This window comes from Pagrus pagrus, assembly GCF_965226575.1.
Source record: "Pagrus pagrus genome assembly, chromosome: 8".
NCBI lineage: Eukaryota > Metazoa > Chordata > Actinopteri > Spariformes > Sparidae > Pagrus > Pagrus pagrus.
The window spans coordinates 1,014,412-1,037,938 of NC_140192.1; the positions used below are offsets into that span (position 1 = coordinate 1,014,412).

At 40.7% G+C, this 23,527-nt stretch overlaps 1 protein-coding gene across 2 annotated transcripts; it reads right to left on the reverse strand.

Moving 5' to 3' along the window:
• Positions 1–5,606: 5,606 nt before the first annotated feature.
• Positions 5,607–22,919, reverse strand: LOC311261169 (uncharacterized protein). Of its 2 annotated transcripts, none has more exons than XM_084359617.1 (8): positions 22,901–22,919; positions 19,882–19,963; positions 12,857–12,916; positions 12,033–12,671; positions 11,869–11,925; positions 11,726–11,785; positions 10,052–11,254; positions 5,607–9,901 (listed from the first exon to the last, which is right to left on the reverse strand). In XM_084359617.1, the coding sequence occupies exons 2-8, from the start codon at positions 19,898–19,900 to the stop codon at positions 8,277–8,279; spliced, it is 3,663 nt and encodes a 1,220-aa protein (XP_084215743.1). In that variant the 5' UTR covers positions 19,901–19,963; positions 22,901–22,919; the 3' UTR covers positions 5,607–8,276. The 2 variants fall into 2 exon arrangements, with proteins under 2 accessions (XP_084215743.1, XP_084215742.1); XM_084359616.1 differs by lacking the exon at positions 22,901–22,919 and adding an exon at positions 21,623–21,636.
• Positions 22,920–23,527: the final 608 nt, after the last annotated feature.

The following is a 23,527-nucleotide window of genomic DNA, read 5'->3' on the forward strand; positions in this document are numbered from 1 at the left end:
TGATAAATCTCTTTGTTTGTGGTTCACAGTAACTATCTATTGATTTTAACACACCAATTAAGAAGCTGCCACACAGCGGACAGATGGACAGACGCTCTGCAGCTGAAAACTGGGCACCGATCAGCCTCAGGTAGAGCTGGAAGCTGCCGTCATCCAGACACTGAAATTCATTTAGCTGGGTGCCAATAAAAATCAACAACACAAATATTTCTTCTCTATGTTCGGTCTGAATGCACCACGGGCTCTACATAGCTGCTGTAACAACTCTCCTCTTCAGATCTACAGTTTAGTGCAGGCACAAATCTCTAGTAAACTGCAAAATACAGAGAGATTTTTCTGGAGGATAAAGGTTTAATCAGCAATTTGTGAACTCATTTGACAATGTCTTGAATGTAAAAGACTGTCATTAATATGTAAACATTCATACTCCAGCTTTAATTTAGGATTACCACGAGTCAGCGTTACTTTGAAGTCAGAACTTAAAAAAACTTTCTTGCAGTTGCCCTAACCCTCTTCTGTGTTAAAGGCAAGGCAAGTTTATTTGTATAGCACGATTCAGACACAAGGCAACTCAAAGTGCTTTAAAGGGGCATAACAAATACATTAAAAACAAGTAGGAAGACATCAAGAAACAAAACATTAAACAAGTTAAGAAATAGGAAAGTAAGCTAAAATAGAAAAGGTTTAAAAGAAGACTAGAAAATAAAAGTCACAGTGCAGTTCAGAAACTGCTTCAGTGACAGTCTGGCAAACAGAAAGCCTCGATTTAAAAGAGCTGAGAGTTGGAGCAGAAAGGGAAAATGCAGTAATCTTTATAAATTAAAATACACAAGTGTATCACTATTGCTAAACCAAAATCATGTTTTTATTAAAGTATGTGACAAAGGTTCTGTACACTCAGTGACTGTAGGTCCTGCTGTGGGCTGGACCTCCTCCCTATGAATCCTCTGCTCTCTGCCTGTCTGTTCTGTCACTGAGCTGTGGTTCACAGTGGGTTCATGAAAATGAGAAAGTTGATACGATACACTTTATTGTCCCTGTGGGCAAATTTGTCTTGGACTCAAATGCTGCGCACATAAATGCCTCCAAGTTAAAGTAAAATAAACTACATAACACTAAACAGCACCGACTGTCAGCCAACAATACATTGTACATGAAAAGTACTGCACCCACCTCATGAAAAAACACATAACATATATAGACGAGTTTAATTCAGAAATCACAGACTGGATTTACTGTCAAATCTGAGGAAGTGCTTTTGTCATAAGAGTGTTAGTATTTCATCCAGAGTAATAAAGTGTGACTGGACTCACCTGCTGCAGCCGCCATGATGTCACATCAGAGCCTGATTCAACTGGAGACCAGCTGCTGCATTAACAACCGAGAAGAAGAATTAGATTATAAATCTGTTTTACAGAGAAAACTGCAGTTTCCCGACCCTCTGTGTGGAAAATGACATTGGGGGTTTATTTTTTAACTTTTAAATCTGTGGTATAATGTAACCTGTACAATCTGTGATGAAATGCTGCTTTAAGTTGGAACGTGTTCCTGCTGTTCTAACGTATCTGACAAACATTACTCTTGTATGAGCCGATAAAAATAAACTTCATGTCAGTTTAACTTTTGTCTCGGTGGTTATCTGACTCCTCTTCCTCTTTTTTTCCCTCAGGCCTACAAGGCGACGCCTGAAGTTAATATTAAAGTGATCAAAACATCATTTCCTGTGTCTCATGCACAGGCTTATTTCAGAAATTCAGATACTTCTGATCAAACTCCAACAAAAGTATCAGGACTTGAGAATGAAATCAAGTGTTTGGTGTTGATTGCTGTTTGGTTCCCTCCTGAACAACCTGCACATTTACCTGAAATCATTTCATGTGAAGGCTGACAGTGTGTCTGTGTCTGTGTGTCAATAACTGTGTTAATGAACAGAAAGTTGTTTACTTTGATAATAGACAGTGATTGGTCTACAGTCTCAGGAGGATACTGATATACATGTATATATAATGTTATCGTCATGCTGATTAATAACAAACAGTACAAGCAGATTATTCTTCATTTATTTACCTTTATTTTAGTTGTAATTCGTCTCGTCGTTTGTCCAAGAAAAAGATAAGTGAAAGTGTTTGAGTCAGTCACGAGTGAGCACGTCATCATTTCCTCCTTCACTCTGAGACAAAATGAGCAGATTATTGATTTAATTTAATATAAAGAACGAGAAACGACAGACACGAATAAAGGTAATAAATAAATAAATAAATAAATAAATAAAAAGCACAGCGGACAGACACATTTTTTTGTTTACAGACAATGAATGTTTCCTCAACTGATGACGTTTTTTACGTTTTTGAAAAGCAGTGAGCAGCAGTATGAACTTATTGAATCTTCTTCTTCTGAGTCACTGAATGATAATTAACCAGCTTCCTTAATGGTCTAAACCGATACTCTCATTCATTTTCCGAAGCTTGTCTACAATATAATGATTAGACCTTGTTTTTTTACACATAGAAAAGAGAAAAGTCCGTTATTTGATCGTCGCTGTTTTATTTAATCATCATAGTTTAAACTTTATTCTGTCACAATAATCTGTGTCGCTCAGGTTTGTTTCTGTCGGCTCGTCATTGCAGTGACACAGGCGCCATCTTGTGGAGCCCCTGCGAACTTGACCTGTGCGCCCCAGAATCCAACATGTCCCCTCAACCGTCCTGTCCTGTAACTCACTCCGTCACAGCACGAGGTGTCTTCATGTTTGTGGGTATAAACCTCTGTTCGTATGTTTAATTATGTTAAAGAGGCTTCAAGTTATTGTTATGAATGTTTCTGTGACTGTTTTTATCATGTGTGTCTGTTCACTGTTACATTAGACACCTGCGTGGTTAGCTTGTTAAGCTAATTACATTATTCTGTCATCTCTTTGTACCACTGAAACTAATGAGGAGAGAAAATCTTGTATTTTATGAGTTAGTTCACCTGTTGACATGTGTAGTCAGCCTGCTGTAAGTTATCGTATGTATCCTGGTTTAACGTGCTGGTACAACTGAAGGTTAGCTAACTAGCTAGCTAAATGTCTTTAACAGGCTCTGTCTGTCTCCAGGAGGACGGACAGACGGATGGACGCTGCAGACTGAGGTGGAGGACGGAGAGAGGAGGTAGTGTTGGGTTTTGGGGGCACAGACAAAAAACTTTCTATAACGTCCACCAAAGCGATAAAACGCGTGACGTTTTGTTTATTTTATTATAAATATCTTTTAAAAAACATAATAATGCCATGTTGTTTCAAGCAGAGAAATTACACCACTTATAGATATTGGGATCAAATAAAATACATTTTATTTATATAACCCAAAATCACAATCACATTGCCTCAGTGGGCTTCGCAGTCTGTACAGTGAACGACATCCTCTGTCCTCAGACCCTCGATTCAAGAGAGCAAAAACTTCCTATATTGAGAAAAAAACCCTTTTAACAGGCAGAAAAGATGGAAGAGGAAGAGCCACAGAGGAGGGATCATTTTAACATGAACTCTGAATAGTTTTTAGTAAAATCATCTGCACGATACATCTGGTTATTATTGATAGATTTGTTTTGTATTTCTCTTTGTTCAGGATTTTAAATGACCAGACGACCAGCATCCAGTCTTCAGGTCAAGGTAGGACTGTTTTATTTTGGAAGCGGCTGCTCATTTACTGATTCAAGAGACCTGCTGATGACTTTAGATGTTAAAACTTGAAACTTCAGTTCAACACGAAAATCCACTACTTTGTATTTACATCAGTTTTGGGGCTACAGAAAACACAAATACACAAGATGGCATTTTTATTCTTCATTTAGAAAAATGTAAATATTCAATAATAATAATTCCTGGATTTAGACCACTTGCACTGGTTTGTACATGCCAGGCTTCAACAGACTGACGAATGCACACATCAAGGGAAATTATAGTGGGACTCATTGATGATGTCACATACATACGCAACTTCAGTGAAACAGTCTCTGCACAGTATTTTGTCTGGTTAAACTTCTGTTAATCCTGGTACCTTAATGGGACACCATAACACTCATGAACAACAGATCAAAATGACATCTGATGCTCTTCAGATGTCTGAGACTTTTCTGAATCTACGCTCGCGTCTGTTCTTGTGAAACGTCATCAGTCACGACCAAAGTGCTGCCCTGAACTTAACATTTGCATTTATCCAATTATGGTTCAAATGCCCGGAAGTATTCTTGCGTCATCCATTTTGTCGAGGACCATTTTGGGAGCTGACCTGTGTGAACCTGTGATGGTCAAATATCCCAGCATGCATTTTGTATCAACCAGCAGCAGTGATGGAGGACATGAGCCAACACAGACATGTAAGTTCCTTATTTTTATACTGTAACTGTTGTTGTTGTTGTCCCAGAGTTTTTCTAAATACTTATTCAATATTTGTATTTTAAAAATGTTGTTAATTTATTAAATAATACCTACCAGAAATGAAGCCCCAAAGGTGAATCAATAACACCTTTAATGTACCAGATGACCTGTCAGTCAGTGCACATGGTCCTCCAGGTAGGACAGATTTACCTGGTGTCTCTGTGGCAGTTTATACTAATGCCATAATTGAATCCACATTATTTTATCATGGCTTAATATAGTTCATATTGAAGAGATATGTGTCTGTTAATGAATATTTAAGTAAGTGTTAAAAATCTTATTAGGAGACGAACAGTTTAACTCTGTGTCTTGTAATTACCTTAAGAGCAGTGGTATAAGTGAAGTGATAACACAAAGACATTCAAAAAAGTTTTTTTTCCTGTACTTTAAACTAAAAAGTGCTATGATATTTTGCAGTAAATTACAATGATTTCTGATTATGTGCTAAAAATTAAAATTTACAACAATTCTCAACTCAAGGCAAACTGACCAGGGTGTGTCTTGGAGTTTTCTCAGATGCCATTGTTACAATTTAGTTTTTATTGCCACGGCATAGGTAGCACTACAAAAAGGATTTGTTGGATTTGGTTTTGCATCTACAAGAGAAAGATTCAGGCATTTGATGTCGCAGGTGAGCTTGACTTCATGCCATTGCTCCATATCTGGTCCAGATAGATGAAGACAGAAACGGAACAGATACTTCAGGGATGAGGCTTATCAATCACTGTCCATTATTGTTTGTCTAGAAAACTCTAGAAATATGCTTTAACTTGTTGTAATTGTTGTTGTTCTTATTATGATATCTGCAGTGTTTCTTTCCTGATTTATAAACAAACAACATAACTAGCTAATGCTGTATCAGCAAGGTTTCCTGAATGTAACTGGCAACGTTTTGGGGAAAACCAGATTAACACAGCGCTGCTGCTTTAGAAATTTCAGAATTTAAAAATGGCACATTTGTGATATTTATTTGAAATCACAATCTGGAGTCAAATGTAAAAAGCAATGTGGAAAGCATTAATTGTGAACTCCTGATATATTCTGCATATTTCTTCATGAAATCCTCAGATATGAGCCGGCAGCCTATCGATGTGGATGTGCCGACAGATTTCACATTTTATTGATGAGGCTCTATTCTGTATATTTCCAGTTTATCTGTGTTATTAATCTTAATAATCTGAGACAAAGACAGTTTCATCATTAGGGATATAATTAAATATTTCTGTATACATTTACAGGATATGTCCTGATCATCAATTCTAACTTTACAAACATGTCAAGTGAGAAATATTCATATGCCATCAATTATTACAGAACAAAAAGAAAATTCAAACCACTGGATGATCTGAAAAAGACATGAAGATCTACAAACATGTAGGATGCACAGTTTGGATTCTTATCTATATACATCAGATATATTACAGTAGACCTAACTCCAACAGGCTTGTATGAGATATAAAATAATATAACTGCGGCAAAACAGATGCTGGGTCATCAACGCCACCTGGTGGTCAAAAGAGTCAGTACATCACTTTATACCTGATAAAATCCTTTGCAGTATAAAATCATCAGTCCATTTAACTGACTGGAGAGAAAACACAAAACTATAAACAGTGAATACAACACCCAGTTAAAACAACAGTTGAACTTATCTGCCTATTCTGACCTGTGTGTTGTGGAATAAACCACTCTCTGGCCCACATTGTGTGCATGGCTGCAGCTATGATGAGACGTCAAAACCTTTTACACTTCATTGAGGCTGCAGGGTACAGGTACAGATGTCTCTTCCAAAATAATAATACATTTAACTCATAAAATGCTTTTCAAAATACTCTGACGCTTCATAAAAGAAACCAGCCAAAGGAAACACATAAAGGGAAATATCAAAAGAGGAGAGTTGAAGAGGTGTGTTTTGAGGGATTTCTTGAATGTGGTCAATGAGGAGGAGTCTCTGATGTTTTGGGGGGCGAGTTCTAGAGCAGCATTAGAGGAATCCCGGTCCCCCAAGTACAGTACTTGGTACTAGGCGGTTGGCCGGTGGAGGAGATCAGTCAGGTAGGGTGGAGCCAGGTTGTTGGGGGCTTTGTAAGTGATGAGGAGTTTGAGGTGGATTCACTGAGAGGCAGAGAGCCAGTGGAGGTTCTGAAGGTAAATGGATGATGTGGTCACGGGTCCGGGAGTGCGCGAGTTCCAGATATGTTGGAGTTTTTGCAGTTGCAGTAATGCGTGGATGACAGTTTGTTGTTTTTGAGGTGAACGACGGCTGTTTTGGTGATGTGATGTGTTTTACGTGTTGTTTGAAGGACAGGGTTTGGTCAAAGATGACACCTCGGTTTTGGATGTGAGGCGAGTGCAGCGGAGCCATTAATGGTGAGGGAGAAGTTGTGGGTGGATTGTGTTTGAGTTTTAGGTCCAATAATGATTATTTTTGATTTATCACAGTTCAGTTTGAGGAAGTTGGTTTGAAGCCAGGATACACCAACGAAGCTCACTGTCCTTTTTAATAATAATCAAGAATCTGAAGCAGTATTAATGTCGTTTGGGTTGTCAGCTGCTTCATGTCTTCGACAACTGTTCCCTGTTTTTCTGCAAACTTTGTGATCAGCAACAGATTGTTAGATTATAATTCAGTGAGGGGTTTTAAAGGACAACAATTTCTCTGAAGGATCAAGAAGGTTTCTGCTGCTCAGTTGCTGGCATGTTGTAGAGCTCAGAATCAGCTAACTTTTTTTCCCCAAAAATCAGTTGTGAATTAGCAGTAATACTGTTGCTGTTAACATTTAATGAACTACATAACAGATGTACTAGAATGTAATTTGTTTACAGCCAGCTGACCGCCCTGTCACATTTATGTATTGTTTGGTGAATGATAAAATTACATGAAATGACATTAAAAAGAAAGATGAAAAAGAAACTGGTTGTAAATACTGCTCTAATGTTTCACTGGCTCAGTCCACATAAGTCAAGACATTGACCAAAAACAGCATTAAACCCAAACCATGTAAATACAGATAGAAATAACCATCATTAACAGCACTGCAGTTAAAACTGTGCAGCTGTTGGGACACTGAACACAATGTCTCATAGACATGAACAAGACCATGTCCCCGCTGGGAAATGTTTGTCTTTCAGGTCGTAAATTTCTTTGATGTCTTTTTTATTTAATATATCCATTTTATCTAAAATGTCCTGTATGAATTCATTCACATTTTCTTCATACTGTTTCTGTAAATCATCAATTTGTTCCTCTTTGCTTTGGACTGAGAGGTTTTGAAGGTTTTCCAGCTCTTCCTGCAAGTCCTTGATTCCTTTTAAAACTTTCTCTCTGAATGCAGTCATGTCTTTGTTACGCTGTTTCTGTGACTCATCAAGTTCTTTCTCCTGTTGCTGTTTCTGCTGAGTCACAATTTCTTGTGTTTGCTTCATTTCTTTGTCGTGTTTTTCAAACAACTTAACTCTTTCTGAGCTCTGTTCTTCTTTGTTTTGGCTCACAAGTTTCTTGTCCAAAGCTTTCATTTCTTTATCATGTTTTTTCTCTAATTTGTCAATTTCTGCATTCGCCTTTCTTTCTCTTTGCTTTGAGAGATGTTTTTGAAGGTCATCCAGCTCCTTGTTGTGTGCTTCCTTCAAGTCATCATCATTTGTTTCTTGTAATCTTTCTCTGGGGTCAGAAGGAGCAGTATCAAGTCAGCCGTCTCTTGTTTGTGTTTCTTCTGTAGTTCATCCAGAACTTTCTTCAGACCTTTTTCTGTGTGAGTTGAGTTCGTATAAGATATCATACTCATCCTGCAACTCCTCCTGCTGTTGCTTCAGATGTGCTAGTTCCTTATTCTTACTCTCACTGAACTCATTGAAATATTCAGTTTTCTTCATATTCCTTCTTTATGCTCTCCATTATTTTGTTAAACTTCTCCTCAATGTCTTTTCTCTCTTTCTCCTCTTGTTCTCTTCTGACTCGATCCTCTTTTCTTTTCCTTTCATCATTTTCCCTTATTTGTTCATATTCTTCTTGCAGTTTTCTGAGTCTGGTTTGTTCCTCCTGTCGTCTCTGTTCATCTTCTTGACGTCGTTTTTCCCACCATTCCTTTTTTTTCTCCCAGTTCTCTCGTTCTCTCCTCATCTCTTCTCTGCTCTCCTTCAGCTTTCTCTCAATGTTTTCCTTTGATTCTGACTCTGATCTTATCTTTTCCTTCATTTCTTCAAGTTGTTTTTCTCTCAGTTTTCTCTCCTCTTCAGTTTTTGCTCTCAGTTCTTCCTCCATGTCTTTCTTCTCTTTCTCCTCTTGTTCTCTTCTGATTCGATCCTCTTCTTTTCTTTTCTTCTCATCATTTTCTCTTTCTTGTTTGTATTCTACTTGCAGTTTTCTGAGTCTGGTTTGTTCCTCCTGTCGTCTCTGTTCATCTTCTTGACGTCGTTTTTCCCACCATTCCTTTTGTTTTTTCTCCTCCTTCTCTCGTTCTCTCCTCATCTCTTCTCTGCTCTCCTTCAGCTTTCTCTCAATGTTTTCCTTTGATTCTGACTCTGATTTTATTTTTTGCTCCAAAGCTTCAACTTTTAGTTTCCACTCCTGTTTCTGACTTTCTTCCTCTTGTTTTCTCTTCCTGTCTTCTTCTTCTCTCCTCTCCTGTTCTTTCTTTCTCTCCTCACGTTCTCTGTTGATGTTTTCTTCCTTTTCTTTAAGTTGTTTTTCTCTCAGTTTTCTCTCCTTTTCTATTTCTGTTCTCTGTTCATCCATTCTTCTTTTCATCTCTTCCATCTCTTCCTGATGTTTTCTTTGCAGCTCCTCCCTCTCTCTCCTCATCTCTTTTTCCTTCTCCTTCAGGATCCTCTCCACTTCTTTCTGTATCGCTGCCTCGGCCTCTTGCAGCATCTCATTAGTGTAGCAGCTGCCTCCATTTGTCTTCACCATGGTGTCGATCTTGGTGATCAGCTCACTGACCTGCATGTGGTTTTGTTTATCATAGTTATTAAACACATGGTATCTTCCTCCACAGTCAGCGATCAGTTTCTTAAAGGACTCATCACATTTATTTTTGATGTAATCATCAATGGACAGCTCATCACGTTCCAGTTTATCTCCTCCAGTCAACAGAACGATGGTGAACCTCTCAGCATTCTTCCCGAAGCCTTCCTGGATACGTTTTAATGTCTCCTTCTCTTCTTGTGTAAATCTGCCAACTTGTATCACCAGCAGGAAGACATGTGGTCCTGGAGCCAGAAGACTGATGCATTTCACCATCTCCTCATTAACCTCTTCAGGGGACAGAGTTGTGTCAAACAGACCAGGAGTGTCGACCACAACGACTGGACGACCGTTTACTACAGTCTGTGCTTTCTGACAACGTTTGGTGACTGATGTTGGACTTGGTTTGGCTTTAAACTTCTTTCTACCTAGAATGGTGTTTCCTGAAGAGCTCTTCCCACTGCCAGTCTTCCCTATCAGCACAATCCTGAGACACTCTGGGCTCTGTTCTTTATCAGCACCTGTGAAATATAAAGACATGGAGTTACTTAAATATTACAGGTTTGGACAGTATAGACTGTTTAATGTCCAGTGGATGTTTTGGGATAGGAGAATATAATTAAGATAAATATGATTTATTAGTATTTATATTGAAACTTTACCGAACTTACAGCTGATGATGCTTTTTGTTCTCAGGTCCTTCAGCTCAGCCTGCAGTGTGGAGATGTTTTCCTCTTGTTGTCTGATCTTTTCTATTTGAGCAAATGCAAATGTTTCTGTAGTGTAGCTGCACGGTTTGTCTTTGTCGGGTCTCAGTCTCATTTTATCCACCGTGTCCAACAGCTCTGGGATCTGCTGCTTGTCCTTGATGTTGAGAATAACAGATCTTCCTCCACAGCTCTGAAGGAGCTCCTGGATGTCTCTGTCCTTTGTTACAACGTTACCAGCTGGAGCTGTAGGATCTGAGTCCACAGTGAACAGAATCATGGTGAAGTCATTGACTCGAGAGCTGAATGTGTTCTGGATGGTCTTTAACTCACTCTTGTCTTCATCAGTGAGAGGACCCACAGGTAGGACCAGGATGAAGGCATGGACACCCTCAGGATCACAGAGGGAGATACACCTGAGTGATTCCTCCATCACTTCCTCCTGAGGTTTTCCACACAAGGCAGGCAGCTCCACCAGGGAAACCCAACGTCCACACACCTCTCCCTGACTCTGAACACACTCTGATGAGTTGGAGACTAAATGACCTAAAATGGCCTCAGCTGCTGAAGTCTTCCCTGCTCCTCTCCTCCCACACAGAACCAGGTTTAAAGCTGCTCTGATGTCTTCAGACTTTGGTCTGATGGTCTCTTCACTGAAGGTGAGGAAGGCTCCTCTGTTTTCATGGACAATCTTCTCAATCTTCTGCATTAATGACCAGTGGTTGTCTTCAGACATGTTGTAGTGTCTTCCTCCACAGTCTTTAAGGAGCTGATGCAGAGTGAAACTTGTTTTCTTCTCCTCATGTGTGGTGATGACCATCGAGTGTTTAAAAGCATCTTGACCAAACAAACTCAGGATGAATTTCAGAGTTTCTCTATTCTTCTCTGTGAAATCAGACGGATTCACTAACAGCAGGAGAACATTTGGTCCAGGAGAACATTGACTGATGCAGCTCTTAATCACTTCTCTGACAGCTTCCACAGACAGACTGAACATGTGTGTAGTTTTAACTACAGATGGAGGATTTCCTCTCCACTGTCTCTGGGCGGCCACAGCTTGTTTGGGATGTTTTTGTAAATTAAAATCTTGATTCTTCAGGATGAAGTTACCAAGTTTTGTCATTTTGTGTTCACTCTTCCCCACCAGTACAATCCTGAGTGCAGACACTGTAATAAAAGAGAGGGGAAAGTCACAGTTTAGGGTTGATGGCAGGTGAGTGGAGCCAAATTCAGACAAGAGGAAACAGGAGGCAGTGTGATTGAAAACCGTCTGTAACAGTGGTTCTCTCTTTTTGGGCCAGCGCCCCCTCATCCATCATCCAGGTCCCTTTTTGACCCCATCAGATAAATCCTGATCGAGGAGAAAATAATCTTCTTGGTCTTTTTCTCTTTTCTTGTAATACGTGTAGGCTACTAACTATTTCTGTTAATGAAAAACTAAATAAAAACAACAACACACGTTTGGTGGTCTGTCACTATAGATCAAGAGTTGAATGTTAGTCTAGCCAGCCCCTCCTCCCCTCTGACACTATGAAGATAATCTTGGCACAGGGAAGACACACGGCGGGCCTGCTACTAAGTAATGTATTATGGCCCAATGCAACAATAAACATTGCTGGATTTATTTAGTTTACTTACACTGGTTGCTTGTGCTGTCCACTGATGATGGAGTATGTGATGTGAAAAAAGGTTTGATCACTGTTAAAAGACAAAACCATCAGTATTAATTACAGTAAATCAACTTCCTCTAACTGCATGATAACTAATTCTCATGTACTCACAGATACTGGGTGTTTTTTTAACTGAATGGATTCTGCTTGACATGAGATGTTTCTGCCCTATAAAAAGAAAAACACCATCAACTGAAAAAACCTGAACTTAATATTGAAATCTGATCATGGATGAGATGTTTTCATCACATTATAAAAGTAGTTCTGTCACTTACCAGCACCTCTAACAGGATCAGAGTTGACGAGGACTCCTTCACCTTGTTTCAGGCTTTGATGACCAGCAGGTAAATCAGATGTTACGTCTTTGAAAACCTCACAGCTCACATGATCTCCATTATTCTCCTTCACCATTGTGTCTATGAGTGTCAACAGCTGTTGATGGTCACGATGCCACAACGAGTTGGATCTACACTTTCTCATCATGTCTCCTAACGGTGGCTTTGACATGTATTTTTCCATCCGACCCAGACTCTCCTCTCTGGGTGTTGATATCAGAACCAGTGAATGATCAAATGATCGATCACTGAAGAGGTTCAGGACTCTGCAGAGCTTCAGTTTGTGTTTCTCAGTGAAGTCTTCAGGCTGTAGAACCAGCAGGAACACATGAGGTCCAGGATCAGAGAGTCTCTCACAGGTTTCTACATGTTCTGTCAGCTTGATTTCAGACATGTTGGGATGCAGCAGATCTGAAGTGTTGATCAGAACTATTTCTTTCTCCTTTACCCGTCCACTGACTCTCTGACAGATGTCTGGTTCTCTCTCAGTGTTGAACTTCGTCTCTCCCAGTATTAAGTTCCCCACTGAACTCCTCTGAGACCAGCTGTTCCCCAGCAGAACCACCCTCAGCTCAGACACTGGAAAGACAATTAGTTTAATTATTTAATCACCTTCATCAAGTAAAGTAATATGATTACAGAACTGCTGCACTAATAACAATTTACAGTAAACACACTAAACTCTGAGAATGATAAACTATTAACACTGAATTTAAATCTGATTGAACACAAGAATAACTCTGACTCAGTTCAGTTTGACTCACTGTCAGGAGGCACAAATTCAAAGCTGTTCCTGCGTTCACGAGGTCGAAGTTCATCTGTCACTATAAGATACAGAAACACAAACATTCCTTCAGTCATTCTTTCTTTTTCATGTAATCTCTGATGGACATGATTTGGACACTGTTAGGCGCCTATGGATGGAACAATAGTGGTCGCCGAGAGGCTAAGCAAGGGAAACACTTTACTTGCCGGACGCGCTTCTGTATAATGAAAACTAAGCTCCAGAGGAATGCCGAATCACATATTTATTAAGGCTAAAAACACAGGCAGTGAAAGATCTTCACAAAACCTAAAAAACATCCAAAAACAATGTACTTTAGCGGTCAGCAAAGTAGGACCTTCCCTCCTCACCCTCTCAGTTCATTCATTCATCAACAGGTGAAGAACAGCTGATTTTACTACTCTGCTGACGTACCACCCACCTGACTCCTCCCCGGATGTGACGCACAAAAAATACTAGCTGGCACCTACATTCCGGCCCTATAATTATTACACTTACCCCTGTAATAATTACAAATACATAACCCACATAGAAAAAAAACACACTAAATTTACATTCTAATTTTTTGCACATTTTTTTTCTCTTTTATTTTGGCACATATAGTCCATCGTATGTATAAAGTTCATTGTAGATCTTGATCCAATCTTCTTAAGTCAAGTCATGTCTCGGACAGAGGTTACCAGAACATGTCCTTAGTGAATCATCACTCATGTCAAGTCTGAGTCAAATAAGTCAAAAACAGCCTCCATGACTGTGCAGCCACCTGAAGAAGGCAGATCATGGTGACAGGTCTGCAGAGAGTACTGGTCCGGGTCTTAATCATCCACTATTAGTATGATGTCTCCAGGAATGAAGCTCCTCTTGCCCTTTGTCCACTTCTGGCGCTCCTGTAGTTGCGGTAGTACTCCTTAGTCCACCTCTTCCAAAATAAATCAGAAATATATTGGACTTGCTTCCATCTGCGACGTACATAACTGCCCTCCTTGTGAAACAGACCAGGTGGTAAACAGGGCTTGGTTTTAAGAAGCAGAAGATGGTTTGGTGTTAATACTTCTAAGTCATTTAGATCTGTAGACTCCTTTGTAAGAGGTCTGCTATTGAGAATTGATTCAACCTCGCAGAGGACTGTTTGGAGTCCTGCCTCGTCCAAACTTTGTGCTCTCAAAGTGGAAGTAAGAACCCCTCTGATGGAACGAATTAACCTCTCCCATGCTCCACTGTGATGTGATCCGGTAGAAGGATTAAAGGTCCATTTGATTCCTTTCAATGAAAGTGTGTCATTGATCTGTTCCAGGTTCCATCCTTCAATAGCTCTTCTCAACTCACGCTCTGCACCAATGAAGTTAGTGCCATTGTTTGAGCGGAGCTCCTTAACCTGTCCTCTTCTTGCAATAAAGCGTTGTAATGCATTTATAAACGAATCTGTGTCCAAAGATGAAGCTACTTCAATGTGCACCACTCTTATCACCAAACAAGTGAAGATGACTCCGTATCTTTTAACAAGACTCCTTCCACGGCTGATGTCAAAAGGTCCAAAATAATCTACCCCAACGTAACTGAAGGGAGGTTCATCTGGTGAAATCCTGTCAATGGGCAGATCCGCCATTTGTTGTTGACCAACAGCTCCATGTAACCTGCGACAGACAACACATCTGGATAGGATCCCTCTAATGGAGACGCTGGCAGAGGGAATCCAAAAGCGTTGACGCAACCTTGACAACACATGGTTCCTACCACCATGGCCAACCTCTTGATGAATATGGCGTATGATGAGATCTGAGATATGAAGATCTTTAGCTATTATAGCTGGGCGTTTAGACTCTTCAGGCATGGCCACCTTACTAAGCCGACCTCCAACACCGTCATCCAGTATTGGATTGAGCCTGTAGATGTGACTGTCTTCTTTGTATTTTTGTCTCTGACAGAACTTGATTATTTCTAATTCACTGGCTTTGATTTCTTCCAATGAGAGATGACCACGACACATCTTAACATCCTTGTGCTGCTTCCCATTTGATGCAGGCTAAGGAAACTGTGCATTCACTTCCTTCCTTTTCCTGATATCCAACAACAAGGCCTTAAGCCTCAGTGTCCAGGCCATCACTCTTAGGAGACGTGTTCAGGACGAACTACGGTTTATCAAAAATGTCACGGCATTCTCTCTCTCTTGTTCCACAGACACAATAGCAGATACCTTGACTTATGGGTCTCCAGACAGAAGTTCTCCAAAGTCATCTGGATCAGCAGGCCAGGTTTCCTTCGGTTGCATGAGAAATGGGGGACCACACATCCACATTTCATTCTTTAGAAAAGATTCCACTCTCACACCTGTGGAAGCAAGGTCTGCAGGATTGTCTTTGGTAGACACATACCTCCATTGAGATGGATTAGACGTCTTGAGAATCTCTGTGACTCTGTTAGCTACAAAGATACGAAACCTTGTAGTTTCATTTTTGATATATTTTAGAACAGAGGTACTGTCGCCACCACAGCTGCTGTCAGTTCCATACGTGGGATTGTCACAGGCTTTAAAGGTGCAACCCTGGATTTTCCCATTATGAAAGCAATGTGTGCAAGACCTTGGTGATTGTGCAACAGCAGGTAGGTGACGGTCCCATATCCCTCCTCACTTGCATCCGCAAAATGATGTAACTGGGCGGTGGCTGTTTCTCCAAAGTTGGGAGGTTTCAAACATCTGCTGGTGCTGAAACCATCCAGTGTTTGTAGCTCTTTCACCCAGCCTGTCCATTCCTCAGCAGAAGATGCTGATATAATATCATCCCATCCCAGCCCTTTGCGGCACAGGTCTTAGGATCCTTACATTTGGTGGATCCTTTTGGCTGTAAAAATCACAGGAGACAAGATTCTAAGAGGATCATAGAACGAGCTGACGGTTGAAAGGATTCCTCTATGGGTCAGCGGCCTATCTGGAAAGGATACACTGAATCCAAATGTGTCAGACTGTGCACACCATCGCACTCCCAGTGCTCTCTCCACTGGCAAAATATCCTGGTCCAAGTCTAGGTCCTTAACCTCTTTTGCTCTTTCTTCCTCTGGTATTGCTGCCAGCACACAGCGGCTATTACTACTCCACTTGGTTAAATTGAAGCCTCCTTTAGCACATAGTCCTTTAAGGTCTTTATACAGGCATATAGCTTCCTGTTCTGAGGCCACCGAAGCAAGGAGATCATCAACATAAAAGCTGTACATGATGGTTTCAATCACCTGCTGACTGAAGAGCTCTTTGTTGTCTTCGGCGCACCTCCGGAGAGCAAAATCAGCAAAGCTTGGAGATGATGTAGCTCCAAAGAGATGGACAGCCATCCTGTACTCCATCATACACTGGCTAAAGTCTCCATTGGGCAACCATAGAAAACGTAACAAGTCTGCATCTTCCTCTGGCACTCGGACCTGGTGAAACATAGCCTCAATGTCAGACATCAGAACAATGGCTTCCTTTCTGAACCTGGTTAAGACACCAATCAATGTGCTTGTGAGGTCCGGTCCTTGCAGGAGATGTGCATTAAGTGAGGCCTCTTTGAATGATGCTGCACGATCAAAAACAACACGTATCTTCTTTTTTTGAGGATGGTATACCCCATGATGAGGGATATACCAAACCTTGCCATCACTGCGCTCCAAATCTATCTGGCACTCTCTCTGCAAATCCACTTGCTATGAGATTATTTATGAATGCAATGTAGTCCTTGTGAAATGATGGCTCTCTTACAAACCTCCCATTCAGGTTAAGAATGCGTTGCTCGGCGATTATGCGGTTGTTGGGCATGCTGATATTTCTGTAGGCAAAGCAATGCTGTAATTACCATTAACCAATTTCACAGATCTGTCAGCCCCTTGGGGGTGGGGATGTCAGTCCCTTGACATCCCCAGCAGTTCATCGTGGTTGTTCTCGGGGAAGTCTGTCTAAAACTGCTTGTTCCAGAGCTCGTCAAGTGTGATGGCTGAAATTCTATTGACTGTAACTGCTGATTGACATCCAGGACCAACCCAGCACCGTCTTAACAGCGTATGGCCCTCCATCCATGCTCCTGATAACTTCCAGAGGCTCCAAAGCACGAGGAACATTTGTGCCTATCGGAATAACCACATCTGCATCTATTTCTGGCAAGCAGACATGCTTCAAGTGAGGCCATTTTTCCAAGTCTTGCTGCTGTGGGATGTTGCTTTTATCAACAGGCATCCTATTTTGTACAAACAGCTTTGGTATTTCACAATATACATCACTGTCCAATCCAGCAACTTCCAAATAAGATGCAACATGACTGTCCACTACTTTCTCTTGTCCCATCGTACGCAGAAGAATCTTTGTTTTCCTCCCAGGAAGACCCAGCTTGTCCATCAGACCCACTGTGCAGAAAGACGCAGTACTTCCTGGATCCAAAAAGGCATATGTTTCAACTGACCTTTGACCCTTACTTGATTTGACTCTGACTGGAACGATGGCAAGTTTGCAATCCTGGTCACCGGCCCCAGTGAGACCACTAGTTTGCTACAGACACAATGGCATCATTCAAATGTGCAGTTATTGTGGGGTTTTGATTGAATAACTGTGATTTACCACTTCTCTACTCTTAAGAATATCTTCTGTCATGTTCCTGTTTGGGTTTCTTCGATTTCCTGTTTTATTTTGAAATGTTGCCCTTGTGTGTTGCTTTTCATTTCCTCCTCTTGTGTGGTTTTCCCTCCTGTTGTCTTGTGGTCCCCACCAGTCTGCTTTCCCTCCTCACCTGCTCTGCATCTCCCTCTTTAGCCTTTCCCTTCTTCCAGTTTCTTCAGCTTTTCCAGTCTATCAGCCTCTTCCCTGTTTCTAGTGTTTGTCTGTTCATTTCCCTCACCTGTGTTTCTCCGCCTCACTCCACCTGCACCTCATCCCCTCATTAGTTTTGTTTGTATTTAAGCCTGTGTGCTCCATGCAGTCTGTCAGTTCTTCCATTTTTTCCTCCTGTTCCTCTTCATGAATTTTGAATTACGTTTGATTGATTTATTTCAGATGTCGTTAATTTAAGCTCACTTTTTCTTCCTTATTCTGCCTCCCGTGAGTGTCTCTGCATTTTGTGTCCTCAGAATATTTTTGTAAATTGTAACAATTTTCAACTCAATCTTACTGATATTTTACGATACAGCTTTCTATATTAGTCTGATTTGATTGTCAAGATTGATTTTAACATTTAGAATAACTGATATAGATTCTGGGCTGATGTAACTCTACTGGGAGGAAATCTTGTGGCCGACACCTGTGTTAGATCCCGAGTTTACCACTGTTCAGGAGGTACTGGACCAGCTCTCTGTTATAAAGGGTTGGGTCCCTAAACCTATAAGGTGTTACTTTAATATGGATTTAAATAGGGACTGCTTAAGCTAGTAGTGAGGAGACTCGCCTATCTTCTCACTGCCTACGTCCAAACATCTACTCTGCATCCTTTGGCTTGGCACCTGACATGAATAGCCCTTGAACCAGCCAAGCCCGTTAATGACAGCTCTCCTCTCAATGATCTGTGTACTTGGTTTGGTGCTAGGATGGGTTTTAGGGGCTTTTTGTAAGCCCTAAGGAACTGTTTCAATTTGTTAGGCTAGAATAACCTTTAAGAACCTTGAAGATATTTTGCATGCTCATCACCTACTTTTTACTTCCATCAAAGAGACATAAAATCAGTGTCCACAACTTCTACTTTAGCTACAGTTGAAGGTTTATTACAAAGTTTTAGCAAGGGCAAAGCATACAGCTCAAACTTATCTCAATTACTATCAATCATAATCAAGAATACCTATTGATGAAGATCACAATTCATTTATAATCCAAGGTAGGAGAGCGGAGGAAGAACATCCCCTCCTCTGTTGCTGTGTTTTTTATACTCTCAGCTGGCCATCTATTGCTTAAGAGGGAGATTTTGCTTACTTCCTTATAAGGCCATGCAGCCGCTTCCGGTAGCACGATGTCGTACTGGTCAACTTGTTCCTCTTTTTCTTTGCAAACTCATTGAAAAATCTCGACCTTTACCCAACTTCAGCTTGTATATTACTTTTGTCTGATTAATCTCTTCATTCAAATTTCTAACTGTTTCTCATTTTTATAACTTCATTGTAGTTTCATTGTAATCATGACAACAATCATTACACATCTGATTATTAATACAATACGATAATAGCAGAGCTCTTATATATTTATTAACCGTAGAGCGGGTCGTCTAGTAATCAGAAGGTCACTGGTTCGAATCCCGGCTCCCCCCAGCTACATGTCAAAGTGTCCTTGAGCAAGACGCTGAACCCCAAATTGCTCCTGATGAGCAGTTGGTGCCTTGCATGGCAGCCTCCGGCATCAGTGTATGAATGTGTGTGAGAATGGGTGAATGTGGCAAGTATTGTAAAGTGCTTTGAGCTGTCAGTAGACTGGAAAAGCGCTATAGAAATGCAAGACCATTTACCATTTACCACTTGTTAGAACTAAGTATATTGTCCTTGCAGATGGTATATGGCATATAAATGGTATATATATATATATATATATGTGTGTGTGTGTGTGTAGAGGTCTCAGCTCTTTTGACATAATAAAAGTGACCCTAGAACAGTCAGACCCAGTCCTGAATGTGGTGGACCTGAACAGACCCAAACAACAACCCAACATCAACGCTGGGAGCAGCATGATGCTCCACCAAATAACAAGTGATGGAAAAAGGAGCAACAAGTAATTTTTCGTGCTCAGTTCACATTCTGCCATATTTTTCTCCTGTGATGATGATGATGTAACCTCACACTTTGAGAGCTGACAGAGTCCACTTTGATCAATTTCAGACAGCAGTTCAGTGACGTGTCAGATTTTTAACATCGAGCTTTCACATGAGTTCCTTCAGAAACTGCCTTCTGTAGTTTACTTTAAGTGTCCTGCAAAGAGTCCTGTAGCAGATAATTCAGACATCACGCTGGCCTGTGTTGTGAATCCACCAAATGTAATGTTTTGTCAGAGTAATAAAGTCTGACTGGACTCACCTGATGCTGCAGCCGCCATGATGTCACTCTGCTGAAACACCAGAGACTCGTTCAGCTGGAGACCAGCTGCTGCATCAAGAACCTGAAGGAATGATCAGAGTATAAATGATCTCACACACCAGCCAGTTTTACAGAGGTCACCTTCACAACTTCACTGGGGATTCAACCTAACAACCCATGAGCTGGCTACAGCTGATAATGTGAAGGCCTGTGTTGACAATTACCTTATAATGAAAATTATTATTATAATTTAACATCTACAGAATGATGTAATCTCTGTAGTTTGTGTTGATGTTTAGCTGTAATTTGTTCCTTATATTTTAAGGCTTTCTGAATAAATCTTATTAAATACAGTTGAGCTACTTCAGTTACATTCCTAGATAAGTACAGACCCTTTCCAAAAAATTAGAATATCATGGAAAAGTTTATTTATTTCCATAATTCCATTCAAAAAGTTAAACTTTCATAGATTATAGATTCAGGGCCCACAATTTAAACGATTTCAAGTATTTATTTGTTTATTTGTACATAATTTGGGCTTCCAGCTCATAAAAACCCACAAAAACAGGAATTCAAAAAATTAGAATACTGTGAAGAAATCACCATTTACTTCTCAGTTTTTGCAGAAAAAAAGAAAGAAATTAGGATCACATCAAATCAATCAAAATATGGTACTTTCAAAACGATATGTCAATCTTCAATACTTGGTTGGGAATCCCTTTGCCTTAATCACTGCCTCGATGCGCCGTGGCATTGAGGCAATCAGCCTGTGGCATTGCCTGGGAGTTATGGAAGCCCAGATTTCCTTGATGCTTGCTGTCAGCTCTTCTTTGTTTTTGGGTCTGGTGCCCCTCATTCTCCTCTGGATAATACCCCATAGATTCTCAATGGGGTTTAGGTCCGGCGAGTTGGCTGGCCAGTCAAGCACTGTGATGGCATGGGCATCAAACCAGGTTTTGGTGCTTCTGGCGGTATGGGCAGGGGCCAGGTCCTGCTGGAAGATGAAATCTGCATCTCCATACAGATCCTCAGCAGAAGGAATCATGAAGTCCTCTAAAACATTCCAGTCCTTCTTCTCCTTGGCCCAGTTGAGACGCTTCCTACGTTGGCTCAGGCTCAGAAGTGGCTTGACCCGAGGAACCCGACAGTTGTAGCCCATCTCCCTGATGCGTCTGAATGTGGTAGTTTTTGAAGCTGCGACTCGCCTCATTCCACTCTTTCTGGATCTCTGCCAGATTCTTGAATCTTCTCTGTGTGATAATCGGCTGAAGCCCACGGTCATCTCTTCTGCTGGTGCATCTTCTCCTGCCACAGTTTGCCCTTCCACTAGACTTTCCATTGATATGCTTGGACACAGCACTCTGTGAACAGCCAGCCTCCTTAGCTATGAACTTTTGTGGCTTACCCATCCTATGGAGGGTATCAATGATGGTCTTCTGGCCAGTTGTCAAGTCTGCAGTCTTCCCCATATTGAACCGAACTGAGACAATTGAACTAAAGTGAAGCAATTTAAATTTTGGGCTGATTTCTTCACAGTATTCTAATTTTTTGAATTCCTGTTTTCGTGGGTTTTATGAGCTGGAAGCCCAAATTATGTACAAATAAACAAATAAATACTTGAATTTTTTTAAATTGTGGGCCCTGAATCTATAATCTATGAAAGTTTAACTTTTTGAATGGAATTATGGAAATAAATAAACTTTTCCATGATATTCTAATTTTTTGGAAAGGGTCTGTATACCTGCATCCACATGTGTTATACACAGGTGTAGTGCTGCCGGAGCACCGCTCCACCACTTTTTCCTCTAAGTGAGGAAATAAAATATTCAAATGTTTTGAACAAAGGTGGGCATCTTCTCATCAGCAAAGCTCAACAGCTCTTCATGTGCAACGTGTTACATTATGTGATGAATACTGTCTGTAACGAGCTGCACGTACAGTATCGTCCCGTCATTCACTCTGTGAGGCGGCTGCATGTCGCCCACCTGCACACTCAACACAAGAGGTACAGAGACAGCAGCTGCATTTAGGACCTGAGCCAACAAACTACTGAGCTGTACTAAAGTGACATGTCCAGGGTTTCTGCTCTGACATGGTCAGTGGCAAAAATAAAACAGTGTTGACAAAAGTGAATAAACTATCAGCCTGCTGCAGTCACGCTGTCTGTTACTGGGTCAGTGTGCTGTTGTTTAATAACAACATTTTATAATTATTTTTAATGCTGCTCCTTCCAGCAGGTCTGCATGACCTCAGTGTTCATACAAGCCTGGCTGCAGGCCTGCATGACAGAAAGCTGCAGCTCACAGCCAGCTAACAGGAACTTCAAAGATGTGCGCGTCACGTGCGCCGGCACACACACACAAACGTGCACGTCTTATAAGGTGTGGTCTGGTACTTCAACAGACAGCACTACACCCTGTCTGTATATGTATATATATGTATATGTACACCTACATGTATTAGATTTAGTCAGATGATGTACCTACAATACACACCAAACAAACTGAGCCTGTAACAAACCATCAGTCTCACGGTGGCCGAGTAACTTCCTGATGTCCTCAGTTAAACTTGATCTACAAAATGGCGGCTGAGTAACTTGATATTAAAGTGATATAAATATTTTGTGCATGCACAGACAAAACTTCAGAACTCAGTTGGTCAGATTCACAGTCTGATTCACCTGAAGTCCAGCAGAAGTGTGAGGACTGGAGAACAATTCACAACACATGGATCATATTTCCTGCCGAGGCCTTTGGTTTAACATGTGAAGCGACCTGCTCACTTCTCTGAGTCACTTATCTGCAGCTGGCAGTCTGTCGCAGTGTTTGTTTGTCGGTCAGCTTCATGTGGGACTGAATAAGTTTCCAGCTCAGTTAGTAAAGTAACTTTGATCAGAGTGATTATCCTTCATCTCAGTCAGCTGCTGATGTCTAATTATAACTTCATCCTGATCAATGATCAGTTCTATTGATCCACAGCACTGACAGACTTTATACTGTATTTATTTGTTGGTATTTACCTTTAGTTCAGTTGTAATTCGTCGTCAGGTCCCGTCGCTTGTCCGCCGCATAAGACAACAAGAAGTGAAAGTGTTTGACAGAAAATGTTTCAGCAGGTCTGATTCACTGTCATCGCTTCCTCTCAGTTGACTCTGGGCCAAAATATACAGACATACCACAAGAACGGTCTGAAGGAGAAGTCTACTGTATCACTGAGTTTAACATCATTATTATATGAACGAGGCTACTTCATCCTGTTGGTAACAAAACGTTGCAGGAACATTAATCTCCTCACTCAGTTTGTTTTGATCATAATAATGTAGGCACCAGGTTTTGCATTACACTCCTATAACACTGTTGGACACATTATGGATAGTTTTAAAACAACTGATCCAAACTGACAGATTCAGAGATATCACCTTCATCATTCGACACATTTTCTTCCTTTTCAAAACCTGCCGCCATAATTACCCACAAACTTCCTCTGGAGCCACAAAGGACTTTATACCTTTTTCCTCCCCAACACCTGTTAATACACTTCAATGTGTAAAATTGGTGGAGTTTCCCTTTAATAGGATAACATGTTGAGTGCTGTCACTTCAATTCATGTAAAACGTTTCCAAATTCAATAAATATTAAATATGTAG